We start from the raw sequence: 13352 nt of genomic DNA, 5'->3' as shown, positions 1-13352 counted from the left end.
GGGTAGTGGCGGGCGGCCATGCCCCAGAACCCTCCATACCAGGTGCGTATATGGCACCATCTTCCTGCCAGTCCCCTCCCCACCCGTGTCCCCGGGGACCAGCACATATGGTTTGTTGTTGCAGGATGGCCTGAAACCTGAGGGCATAGACAAAGATGTTTGGCTCCATCAGAAGATGAAAAACAGCTATTTGACCGAATACGATCTCTCAGAATTTGAGAACATTGGTGCCGTTGGACTGGAGCTTTGGCAGGTCGCTCATTTTGTCTTTTTGTTGTTTTCTGCACTGGGTCTCTGTTGCCATGTGTGGTTCAGTAGTTGTGGTGCAGGGGCTTAGTTGCCCTGAGGTGTATGGAATCTTCCAGGACCAGCGGTCAAGCCCGTGTCCCCTGCGTTGGCAGGTGGCTTTTTAGTCACTGGTCTGCGAGGGACGTGCAAGTCGCCGGGTTTTAAACTTGCTCTGGTTTAGTAACTCTGAACTTCACCCTGAACTCCTGCTCCTGTCGTGCACCTGGCACCCTTACCCAGACCCAAAACTTACAGCCCTAGGTAAAACGGACATCCTTCCTGTCCGCTGGACACTTCTTGTCTGCCCCCCACACCCCCTGGAAATCTGCTTGGAGCTGACCTTGTGGTGCCTATCAGCTTTAGGATAAGATTGCAGGTTCTGATGTAGTGGGTCCAGGGTGGAACCTGAGATCCTGAATCCCTAGTGATGTTGATGCTGCCCATCCATGGCTCACACTTTGCCCAGGCAGGGTCTCAATCACGGTTCTCAAACATCACTGGATGCTTGAGTCCCTGGGGAGACCGTCAAAGCCTCTGTGTCGGGTCATGCCCCAGACCTGCTAAACCAGCATCCCTGGGAGTGAGACCAGGCATCAGCAGTCTTGTCAATGTTCTCAGTGGTCCCCATACACAGCCAAGTTTGAGGACCAGTGCTCTGGAGGGAACTGACATTCCAGAAAAGGGTTTCAGCATGTGCTAATGTCGACAGCTAATCTCTGTGACAGTACTGAATAAATCACAGCAGTTTTTACTTTGTGGAAAGTTTCATTTTCCACACCAGTATCAAAGGACTTATTTTCATCCACAGGTGAGATCCGGAACCATCTTTGACAACTTCCTGATCACAGATGACGAAGAGTATGCTGAGAATTTTGGCAAGGCCACCTGGGGTGAAACCAAGGTACGATGAATACAATGAACCTTTTTTTTTTTTTTAAAGAAGACAGCCCTTTATTTATTTATGTGTGTATTTGGCTGTGCTGGGTCTTCACTGTCGGACGTTTGTTTTCTCTACTTTTGGTTGGTGGAGGCTACTCTTCGTTGCAGTGCAAAGGTTTCTCATTGCAGTGGCTTCTCTTGTTGCAGAGCACAGGTTCTAGAGCGCATGCTCAGTAGCTGAGGCACGCGGGCTTATTTGCCCCGCGGCATGTGGGATCTTCCCGGAACAGGGATTGAACCTGTGTCCCCTGCATTGGCAGGTGGGTTCTTAACCACTGGACCACCAGGGAAGCCCATGAACATGATGAACTTTGCTTTTGTTATTCATTTATTTCCATACTTGAGTCTCACGTATAGAAAAAGGTGCTTCACTTTTTCTATAATAAACACCCCACCCAGATCAAGATATAGAATGTCACCAGAGCTCTAGAAGCCTCCTCATGTCTCCTCCCAGCCGGCACTCGTCCCCAAAGGAATGGCCGTTCCACTATTCCATCACCGCAGATGGATTTGACCTCCTTTTGAAATTTGTATCAATGTAGCTACCCATTATTTATTCAGGCCATGTTGTGAGGCTCATTTGTATTTTCCCATAGAGCAGTAGCTTGTCTTTCCTTTGTGAATATTCTAGAAGCTATGCATCTGTTCTCTGTGGATACAGCTTTGGGAGGCTTCCAGCTTGTGGCCTCAGGGATAAGCTGGTTCCCGTCATTCCTGTACCATCACTCCCGTACCTGTCTTTCAGTGGCCACATGCCCAGGAGTAGACAGAGCAGTCACCAGTTCATATGCAAACGGTTTCCAGCGTGTCATCCTATTTACATTCCCTTCTGCACAGATGAGAATTTCCATGCAGGAGGGAATGCAAATCTTCGGCCATGCTAGGCGTTACTGTCAATTGCTGATGAGTCGGATTTATTGAAGGCTGACTTACGTGCCATGAAATGTACAGTTCCATGAATTCTGACAAACACGTACAGTTATGAAAACACCACTAAAAATCAAGATGTAGAACAATTTCGTGTGTGTGTGTTCAGTCGTGTCTGACTCTTTGCAACCCCATGGACTGTAGCCCCAGTCTCTACTATCTGTGGGATTTCCCAGGTAAGAATACTGGAGTGGGTTGCCATTTCCTTTTCCTGGGATCTTCTCAACCCAGGGATCGAGCCTGATTTTCTTGGATCTTCTGGATTGGCAGGTGGATTCTTTACCACTGTGCCACCTGGGAAGCCCAGAACAATTTCACCACCCCCAGAAGTCTCCTTGTAGCCAAGCCCTCCCCTACGCCAGCAACTACTGATGATCTGATATCTGTCCCTATTGGATTTTTTTTTAAGTATAATTTATTGACAATGTGTTAGTTTCAGGTATACAGCAAAGTGCTCTCTCTCTCTATATATATATATATGTGTGTGTGTGTATTCTTTTTCAGATTCTTTTTTCCTTATAGGTTATTACAAGATGTTGAATATAGTTGTTCCCTGTGCTGTTCAATAAGTCCTTGTTTTTATGCCCCTATAGTTTTGCCTTTTCCAGAATGTCATATAAATCGAATCATGTAGTATAGGGTCTTCTTTTTTTGTCTTTTTCTTTTTTGACCTCACTGTGCGGCACGTGGAATCTTAGTTCCCTGACCAGGGATTGAACCTGTGCCCTCTGCACTGGGAGCATGGAGTCTTAACCACTGGAGGCATGGAGTCTTTCTGAGTCTGCTTTCCACACCAAGTGCAGTGTCTCCAAGATTTCTCCATGTTGCTGGGGTTTCATCAGTACCTTGTTTCTCCATCTCACTGAGAAGTTTATTTGCTCACCAGCTAATGGACATTTGGGTTGTTTCCAGTTTTTCACAGTATGATCAAAGCTGTGAACAATTTCGTATATAGTTTGTGTGTGTGTGTAGATAAGTGCTTTTATTTCTTTTGGTTAAAATCCAGGATGGGGTTTGCTGAGCTGCATGATGTGTCTTTAACTCTATGAGAAACTGCCAGACTGTTTCCCGAGGGGCCGCACTGTTCTGCGCTTCCTCCAGTCTCCCCAGCACTGGGGAGCGTGGGTTTCTATAGGTGTGTCAGGGGTATCTCGCTCTAGTTTTGTGTGTATTTCTTGGATGAGGAATGGACGTGGGCACTGTTTCATGGCTTTTGTGGCCATTTGGATATCCTCATTTGTGAAATACCTGTGTTCTTAAATTAAAAAAAAAAAAATCTTTTGGCCCCACTGCATGGCATGAGGAATCTTATTTCCCCAACCAGGGATCAAACCCAGCCCCCCTGCACTGGCAATCCAGAGTCTTCACCACCGGGGAAGTCCGAAATACCTGTGTGTTAAGATGTAATACCTGTGTGTTAAGATGTAATACCTGTGTGTTAAGATGTAAGTTTTGTTGTTAATCAGGTATGGCAAGACTCCCAGACCAGGAAGTGGGCACCATCAAAAAAAGATAGTTTGTTTTACTAACAGATCCTGAGAGGAGGGGCCCCGCCAGGCCACAGGGCCATATGGGGAAGCACCAGGTTTGGTCAGGAGGCAGAGGGAAAGGGTGGAAGATGTGAGCAAAAAACTTTGGTTTGGTCTCTGCAGGAAGGAGTAGATGAAGCAGGATAAACAGGCTTAGGGTTGGCTAGTTTTAAGAATTTCTGTGGGCCCTGGGGCACTAGTTCTCTAGCACCTGGCAATGGGATAATTCAGATGAGACATCAGCCCTGAATATAAAAAGCCCAGTAGTGGAGGTGGTTAGGGATGTGAGCTCTGGATGTAGCTTGCATATGAAAGGAGTTCTTTCAGGCATTGACTCTAAGACTCAGTCCCCTTGGAAGGGCCATCCATCCATCCCTGGGTCAGCAGAGCCCCACACGTCAGAGCAATAGAAGCATGTCATGTCCATCACCCTGGGACCAGCTGCAAAGTGGGTGCTTAAACTTGTAACATTTCATGGCATTTCGGGGGGAAACTTCCCCTTCACTGATGAAAGGTGGTTATCACTAAGGGATTTTTCTTATGAGCCATTTCTTCTTGAATCTGATTTCTGCCGCAAAGGCTTACTAAACTCTTTTCGGCAATGACTTCGGGAACCTCTTTGACCTATCTGCACTCAGTCCTGGACTTTCTTTTAATTACCAAAGTTTGGATTTTCTCATTTAGGCTCTGAGGCCTCTTCTCATTTCTCCCTTACTGGTCAGCTGGTTGAAAGACAGACCCAGGTGCTCTGGGAATGGAAGAAGGAGAGGGTATTTGTTTCCTGGGGCTGTCATAACAATATCACCACAAACTCGCTGGCTTAAAACATCACAGACGGGAACTTCCCTGGCAGTCCAGTGGTTAAGACACTGAGCTTCCACTGTAAGGGGGGGGTGGGTTTGATCCCTGGTCAAGGAACAAAGATCCCTCATGCCATGAAGCTGGTCAAAAACAAAAAGGCCCATGGCAAATGTATTCTCCCAAATTCTGGAGGCCAAAAGTCCAAAATCAGTATCAGTGGGCTGAAATCAGGGCATCAGCAGGGCTTTGCTCCCTCCACAGGTTCTAGGGGAGAAACCTTATTTCATTTCTTGCAGCTTCTGAAGGATCCTGGTGCTCCTTGGTTTGTGGCCACATCCTTGAATCTTTGCTTCCATCTTCACATGGCCATCTCCTCTTCTGTCTATGTGTCAAATCTCCCTCTGCCCCTCTCCTATGAGAACACTGTGATAGAATTTAGGGCCCACCTGGTAAGCCAGTAGAATTTCCTTATCTCAGTATGCTTAATTTAATCACATCTGGAAAGCTCTTTCCCCCTACGTAGTGTGTGTGCGTGCTAAATCGTTTCAAATGTGTCCAACTCTTTTCAACCCTGTGGACCGTAGCCCACCAGGTTCCTCTGTTCATGGGATTCTCCAGGCAAGAATACTGGAGTGAGTTGCCATGCCCTCCTCCAGGGGATCTTCCCCATCCAGGGATCAAACCCACATCTCTTTCATATGCTGGATTGGCAGGTGGGCTCTTGACCACTGGCGCCACCTGGGAAGCGCTCTCCTACTCCATTTAAGGTTACATTTCCAGGTTCCAGGAATGAGGACTTGAATATCCTAGGGGGGGCTTCTTTTTCAGACCCCAGCTGGTGTGGAGGCTTCCAGGAGGCAGAGGCAGGCTGTATGCTGACACCCAGTCAGCCCTCAGAAAGCCTAATCCCCGGCCACCGGGTTCTTTGTTTTTTACCCCAGGGCCCAGAAAAGGAGATGGATGCCATACAGGCCAAGGAAGAAGTGAAGAAGGCCCAGGAGGAAGATGAGGACGACATGTTGATGGGCAGGTTCAGTGGGCGAGAAAATAGCTTCAAAGGATTCCACAGAAGGAACGAGTTTTAGTCATCCCCACCCCAGATAAAGATGACTGGTAAAACCTTGTTTCTTTATTCTACCTTTAAAAGCGCAAATGTCTGCATATGTGGTCATTTGTCTAGTTTTCTTTGAAAAATGTTCCTATTCTTCTCAGTGGGGTGGGTATGGTTCTCCCTGAGCAGTCTCCTCTCCCCTCCCCTCCCCTCCCCACAGGTCCCCCTTGTTCCAACCTCCCCCAATCCTGGTACCCAGAAACATTTCCTCCGGACAAACCCAAGTGCTGAAGGAAGCCTGAGGCCAGTGAGACTCTGGCCCAAAACACCACACCCTCTTCTTAATCCCCCTCAAATGTTTTATTAAAAAAAGGTAGTAAAACTTACTTTGAGAAAGGAGAAATGATGCTTTATTGCTTTGGGTTGTAAATTACTGGGGCTTCCCTGATAGCTCAGTTGGTACAGGAGACCCCGGTTTGATTCCTGGGTTGGGAAGATCTGCTGGAGAAGGGGTAGGCTATCCACTCCATTATTCTTGGACTTCCCTTGTGGCTCAGCTGGTAAAGAATCCCCCTGCAGTGCGGGAGACCTGGGTTTGATCCCTGGGTTGGGAAGATCCTAATAACATGGGAAACTTTTCCAGTATGGGCTCTTTATGCAGCACCCTTGGTCTGGAAAGGTTTTGCATGCCTCCCTTGCATGCTGGTTATTCCAGAGAACCCAGGCCTTGTGTATAGACGTTTAACATTCCATAAAGAAGGTGACGCTTTTCCCCCCACTCTGTGGCCCACTTCTATGGCCGTTGGTTCTCTGTAAAACAGAGCAATGAAATCCATTCTCTCAAGTGAAAATAGTGATTACTTTGCAGTTTAATTTTTTTTCCCTTAAAGCAAATGACTTGCTTTGAAAAAGTCACACATAGAGGGTTCTGTTTTGAAGAGCTCTGTTTTCACACAGAAATTTGTGTTGGGAATAATCAAATTTAATACACCAATTTTGGAATTTGGAATTTAGTCATGTTACAAGGAAGCCAAATAAAATTGGAAATGATACACAGCATGTGGATAAATGATTGGTGTGAAAAGTCTGACCAGGAAGTAAAGGTTGGACAAGTTTTGTTCTGGCTTTGGTCGAAGTTGGCAGACTTGCGACCTTGAATTTTTTCAGCTCCCAGATCATTTTGGTCTTCCCAGGTAATCAGGAGTGATCAGTCTCAGAGGTCTTCTCTGGTGCCTCAGTGGTAAAGAATCTGCCTGCTAATGCAGGAGTCCCAGGTTCAATCTGTGGGTTGGGAGGTTCTCTTGGAGGAGGAAATGGCAACCCACTCCAGTATTCTTGCCTGGGAAATCTCATGGACAGAGGAGTCTGGCGGGCTACAATCCATGGGGTCACAAAGAGCTGGGCACTTAATAGCAACTGGAGAACCACGAACCAGTCTCAGAAGCTAAAGACTCACTGCCTGGAAGCGCAGGGGTGGGACTCAAACACTGCCCACCTTTCAAAACTCTAAACAAGGGAAAAGTTAATGAGGAAAGAAGCAGTGCTAGAACTCGAGGGAAAATGCCAGAAACAGCTGAACAAAGGTGGGTCAGACCGGATCAGACCTGGCAGGACTCATCTTCTGCAGCAGCACAATCCTGGAGAACTTTCTTTGTCTTCATGCCCAATACAGTAGCCACTGGCCACATGTGAGCCCTTAAAATGTGCCTGGTGGGACTGAGAGATGAATTTTTTTTTTGATTAATAAACTTCACTGGGTCTTCCCTGGTGGTTCAGTGGTTTAAGAAAACATGTTTCCACTGCAGGGGGCGTGAGTTCAATCCCTGTTCAGGGAACTAAGATCCCACCTCAAGGTTGGTTGCCTCAAGGTGCCACCAAAAAAATAAAAATAAAATAATTTTTTAAATTAATAAACTTCATTTTCTGGAGAAGTTTTAAATCCACAGCAAAACTGAGCAGAACTGAGAGAGTTTCCATATACTGTCTGTCCCCACACTCGTATACCCTGCCCTACCAATGACATCCCACACCACCATGGTTCGTTTCTGACAATTGATGAACCTACACAGATGCATCATTATCACCCAGAGTCCGTCCTGTGCATTAGGGTTTGCACTTGGTGCTGTACCTTCTCAGAGGAGTGAATTTTTAATTTCACTTAATTGTAATTAATTAATTTTTTCTTCCAGTTTTACTGATATATAATTGACATATAGCACTTCATGGGAAATAGATGGGGCAACAGTGGAAACAGTGTCAGACTTTATTTTTGGGGGCTCCAAAATCACTGCAGATGGTGACTGCAGCCATGAAATTAAAAGACGCTTACTCCTTGGAAGGAAAGTTATGACCAACCTAGTTAGCATGTTCAAAAGCAGAGACATTACTTTGCCAACAAAGGTCCGTCTAGTCAAGGCTATGGTTTTTCCAGTGGTCATGTATGGATGTGAGAGTTGGACTATGAAGCAAGCTGAGCACCGAAGAATTGATGCTTTTGAACTGTGGTGTTGGAGAAGACTCTTGAGAGTCCCTTGGACTGCAAGGAGATCCAACCAGTCCATCCTAAAGGAAATCAGTCCTGGGTGTTCATTGGAAGGACTGATGCTGAAGCTGAAACTCCAGTACTTTGGCCACCTCATGCGAAGAGTTGACTCACTGGAAAAGACCCTGATGCTGGGAGGGATTGGGGGCAGGAGGAGAAGGGGACGACAGAGGATGAGATGGGTGGATGGCATCACCGACTTGATGGACATGAGTTTGGGTGAACTCTGGGAATTGGTGATGGACAGGGAGGCCTGGCGTGCTTCGATTCATGGGGTCGCAAAGAGTCAGACACGACTGGGCGACTGAACTGAACTGAACTGAACTGTGTAACTTTAAGGTGTATAGCATAATGATTTGATTTACACACATCATGAAAGGATGACTGCAATAAACTCAGTGAATGTCCATCATCTCATATAGATATAAAATTAAAGAAATAGGAAAGAATATATGTTTTCTTTGCACTGAGAACACAAGATTTACTCCCAACATCTTTTATATATAACTACAGCAGTGTTAATTATATTTATCCTGTGGTACATTATATTCCTAGTACTTATTTTTCTTATAACTGGAAGTTTGTATCTTTTGACTGCCTTCATCCAATTTCCTTTTCCCAGCCCCCTGCCTCTGGTAACCACAAATGTGATCTCTTTTTCTCTGAGCTTATTTTTGAAGTATAATTGTCCTACAACACTATGTTAATTCCTATTCCATAACATAGTGATTCAGTATTTCTATACATTTTAAAATGAGAAATAAAGTCTTGGGACTTCCCTGGTGGTCTAATGGTTAAGACTCTCAGCTTCCAATTCAGGGAATGGTTCAATCCCTGGTTGGGGAATCAAGATCCCATATACTTTGTGGCCAAAAACACATAAATAAAAATTAAAAAATATATAAAGTCTTTATAGAGGTAATCAAGTTAAAATGACATCATTATGGTTAACAAACGCTATGACAAACCTAGTGAAGTGAAATTGAAAGTGTTAGTCACTTAGTCATGTCCGACTCTTGCGACCCCATGGACTAGCCCGCCAGGCTCCTCACTCCATGGAATTCTCCAGGTGAGAATACTGGAGTGAGTAGTTATTCTCTTCTCCAGGGGATCTTCCTGACTCAGGGATCAAACCTGGGTCTCCTGCATTGCAGGCAGATTCCTTACTGTCTGAGCCACCAGAGAAGCCTCAAGACAAACCTTGACAGCACATTAAAAAGCAGAAATATCACTTTGCCAACAAAAGTCTGTATAATCAGAGCTATGGTTTTTCGAGTAGTCATGTACGGATGTGAGAATTGGACCATAAAGAAGGCTGAGCGCCAAAGCTGATCATGATGCTTTTGAACTGTAGTGCTGGAGAAGATTCTTGAGAGTCCCTTGGACTGCAAAGAGATCAAACCAGTCAATCCTAAAGGAAGTCAACCCTGAACATTCATTGGAAGGACTGACGCTGAAGCTCCAATACTTTGGCTATCTGATGCAAAGAGCCTACTCATTGGAAAAGACCCTGATAAGACTGAAGGCAAAAGGAAAAGGGGGAGGCAGAGGACGGGATGGTTAGAGAGCATCACTAACTCACTGGACATGAATTTGAGCGAACTCTGGGAGATAGTGGAGGGCAGAGGAGCCTGGACTGCTATAGTCCATGGGGTCACAAAGAGTCGGACACAACTGAGCATGCACGCATGTCGCCATATGTGGAGTGGCCACTGTGTTGGATGGTGCAGCTCTAGACTCTGGTGAGAGAGACCCCAGGGTGGTTGATCACAGCCCAGGATGGCCACCACAGCAGTAGAGGGAGTGGCCTGGTGGGACTCTTATCATGGAGCCTCTGATTCCAGTCAAGACCAGGCCAGAGTCTCTGTGTGGTTGTCGCCCTTGTAGACGCTTGACAGGCTGGAAGCCTGCACACCTTTCCCAGACACCCTTGCCCACTAGTGTCCCGTCATGTTCTGTGAGAAGGACGTCAGAAGCCAGGCAGAGAGGAGAAGCCATTTTTTTTCCAGGCTCCTGGCCGCCCCTTAGTCAGTCGAGACAATAACAAGGACTTTAGCAACAACAGCAGAGGGACTTCCCCGGTGGTCCAGTGGTTAAGATTCTGAGCTTCCCACGCAGGGGGCGTGGGTTTGATTCCTGATGCGGGAACTAATATCCCACAGTGTGGCATGGCCAAAACAGAAAGCAATAATGGCAGAAACCGGCATCCGGGTTCCTGATCAGCGCCCAGTGGTGGTGGGTTTTGGCATAACACCCTTTCCCTTTTGACTTTTAACCCTAAAGAGACTAGCAGTTTCCTCATGTTACTAATCTTCGGTAACCTTGCCTTCCCCTCTGCTTTTCCAACAATTTTGTACTCAATCTCCTGTATCAAATTGCCTTCTGTTTGAAATACAGATATTGCCGGCTTCTCTTTTCCTTATGGAACATGGACTGATAAAGCACCCAAGGCAGCTAACAGCCTCTGTCACCCCCGCCTGGACCACTGCTGCATCTTTCTAGCTGTTCCACTTGCTTCTACCCTCTCCATCCACTTTGCCCGCCTTATCCAGAGCCACTGTTCTAGAACACAAAGCTGATCATGTGCAAAACAGTCTGGGGGCCTCCCCTTTCTCTGTGCACAGGAAGTGAAGGATCCTGTGAGACTGAGAACTTGGAGCTCAGAGAGCCAGATGGTCTCAAAACGAGGCTGAATCACATATGGTCCTGTTTCACTGCTCTATCCACAGTGTTGTCCGATCAGACTATACGTGATCTGGCCTTGTCTCAAGACTCTCGTGGGCTCAGCTGATAAAGAATCTGCCTGCAATGCAGGAGACCTGGGTTTGATCCCTGGGTTGGGAAGATCCCCTGGAGAAGGGAAAGGCTACCCACTCCAGTATTTTGGCCTGGGTTGCAAAGAGTCGGACACAACTAAGCGACTTTCACTCTCACTTTCAAGGCCCTCTCTCTTGCTCTCTGAGCTCCAGCGTCTCAGTCTAAATATGCTTCTTTGCGCTTCAGCTCCTTTTTGCTTGTGGTGGTTCCCAGCCCCCCCCCATCACTGAATGCACCCTCAGTCTTCAAGTGTCACACCCTTGGACTATGATGTAGCACTTATCACTATGTATAGTTATCTATTTCTTCACGTGATTTTTTTTTTTTCTTTTGGATTTTTTTTCCCCCTCTAGACTTGTGGTTCTCACAATGGCGGGGGCAGGGGAATGGCCTGAGACCAGCAGCTTCAGCACCTCCTGGGGATTTGTTTGTTGTTGTTCAGTCGCTAAGTCATGTCCAGTTCTTTTTGACCCCATGGACTGCAGCACCCCAGGCTTCCCTGTCCTCTACTGTCTCCTGGAATTTGCTCAAATTCATGTCCACTGAGTCGGTGATGCCATCCTCTGCCACCCCCTTCTCCTTTTTTGCCTTCAGTCTTTCCCAGCACCAGGGTCTTATCCAATGAGTCTGCTCTTTGCATCATGTGGCCAAAGTACTGGAGCATCAGCTTCAGCATCAGTCCTTGCAGTGACTAATCAGGGTTGATTTCCTTTAGGTTGGACTGGTTTGATCTCCTTGCAGCCCAACGGACTCAGGTCCCACCCAGAGCTATAAATCAGAATCAGAGACCCAGTCTGTTTAGCAGACCTGGGTAGCTCCTGGGTGAGACCTATTTGTGGACAGCGTGTGTCTGCCCAGCTCACCAACAGAGCACCTGTGCTCAGTGAACACTTGACTGTGAATAGTTTGTTGAATGAGTCACAAAGCATGTTGTGCTCATTTGAGTGGCACGAGGTACATCAAGTTGCTGAAGACCCAGGAGCAGGAAGCTTGTGAGACTTCAGAGTAGAGGGGATGGACTGGAAGCTGTGCCCTCACTACCTCAGGATTGCTCGACCTTCCAGCCTGACTGCCTGAGAAGTGCCACTGTCACAAAAGAGACCACGTAAGGGGAACCTGTGCTGAAGAAGCCTTGTGTCACTGTGGTCAGTACCCAGTGGAACTTTCCTTTGTCATCCTTTTAGTGGAAATCGGCTAAGGATGAGTGGAAAGACAGTGTTAGTCGCTCAGTTGTGTTTGATTCTTTGTGACCACATGGACTGTAGCCCACCAGGCTCCTCTGTCCATGGGATTCTCCAGGCAAGAATACTAGAGTGGGTTGCCATACCCTCCTCCAGGGGATCTTCCCGACCCAGGGATCAAACTCCGTTATCCTGTGTTGAAGGCAGATTCTTTACCATTTGAGCCACAGATGAGCAGGTGTCCATAGCAAAAAGAAGGCAACACATGTCTAAAGAAATAAATGCCTCTCCAGTAATGGTCCTCCGGCAAACACCAAATGCCTGCTCTGTGCAGGGTCCAGTGCAGAGGTGGAAGGATAGCAAATACATATTACCATTTCCTCCTTTCAGAAGAGGGGCTGGGGGTGCAGAGGCTACTTGCCGAGGCCACACATCAAGAAGGTGGCAGTGGGGAAATAATTCCAGGTGTTGCGGGTGCTACTGCGGTGCAGAGAGGTGAAAATACTGCAGCCCAGTTTAGCTGACACCCATATCACACACACACACACACACACACACACACACACACACCCCTATCCTGGGACAGGGCGCCTTGTTGGGAAGGGTGGTGTACACACACACATACAGACCCCTATCCTAGGAACAGTTGTTGGGAAGGGTGGTGTGTATACACACATAGACACACAGACCCTATCCTGGGACAGGGCGCCTTGTTGGGAAGGGTGGTGTACACACACACATACAGACCCCTATCCTAGGAACAGTTGTTGGGAAGGGTGGTGTGTATACACACATAGACACACAGACCCTATCCTGGGACAGGGCGCCTTGTTGGGAAGGGTGGTGTACACACACACATACAGACCCCTATCCTAGGAACAGTTGTTGGGAAGGGTGGTGTGTATACACACATAGACACACAGACCCTATCCTGGGACAGGGCGCCTTGTTGGGAAGGGTGGTGTACACACACACATACAGACCCCTATCCTAGGAACAGTTGTTGGGAAGGGTGGTGTGTACACACACACACAGACACACACACCCTATCGTAGGAACAGGGCGCCTTGTTGGGAAGCGTGAGGATCCTTTTTGCCAAGCGCACGGGAATGGCAACGGCATCCCTTGCAGAGGGCCCAGAATCGGCAGGAACCTGGAGGGCTAAGGGACCTTGGCATAAGAGCAGAGAAATCCTGGAAGAGGTGGTGAAGGAATGCAGGAGGAATTCCGCAAAGGTCCCTGGTCCCCGCACCTCCCAGGCCCCGCCCCTTTCGGCT

The 13352-nt window shown here is 47.3% G+C and overlaps 1 protein-coding gene across 1 annotated transcript in view; it reads left to right on the top strand.

Moving 5' to 3' along the window:
* Window positions 1–5880, top strand: part of CALR3 (calreticulin 3) — a 26449-nt gene extending 20569 nt beyond the window's left edge. The window contains exons 9-13 of the mRNA XM_010845671.1: window positions 12–42; window positions 125–253; window positions 1097–1189; window positions 5426–5597; window positions 5756–5880. Coding sequence (XP_010843973.1) covers window positions 12–42; window positions 125–253; window positions 1097–1189; window positions 5426–5569 — 397 coding nt within the window. The 3' untranslated portion in view covers window positions 5570–5597; window positions 5756–5880. The remainder of the gene's footprint in view (window positions 1–11; window positions 43–124; window positions 254–1096; window positions 1190–5425; window positions 5598–5755) is intronic.
* The last annotated feature ends 7472 nt before the right edge of the window (window positions 5881–13352 follow it).

Source organism: Bison bison, unplaced genomic scaffold (genome assembly GCF_000754665.1).
Source record: "Bison bison bison isolate TAMUID 2011002044 unplaced genomic scaffold, Bison_UMD1.0 scf7180017864221, whole genome shotgun sequence".
In the NCBI taxonomy this organism is placed as follows: Eukaryota; Metazoa; Chordata; class Mammalia; order Artiodactyla; family Bovidae; genus Bison; species Bison bison.
This window is presented reverse-complemented; position numbering and strand designations above follow the sequence as displayed.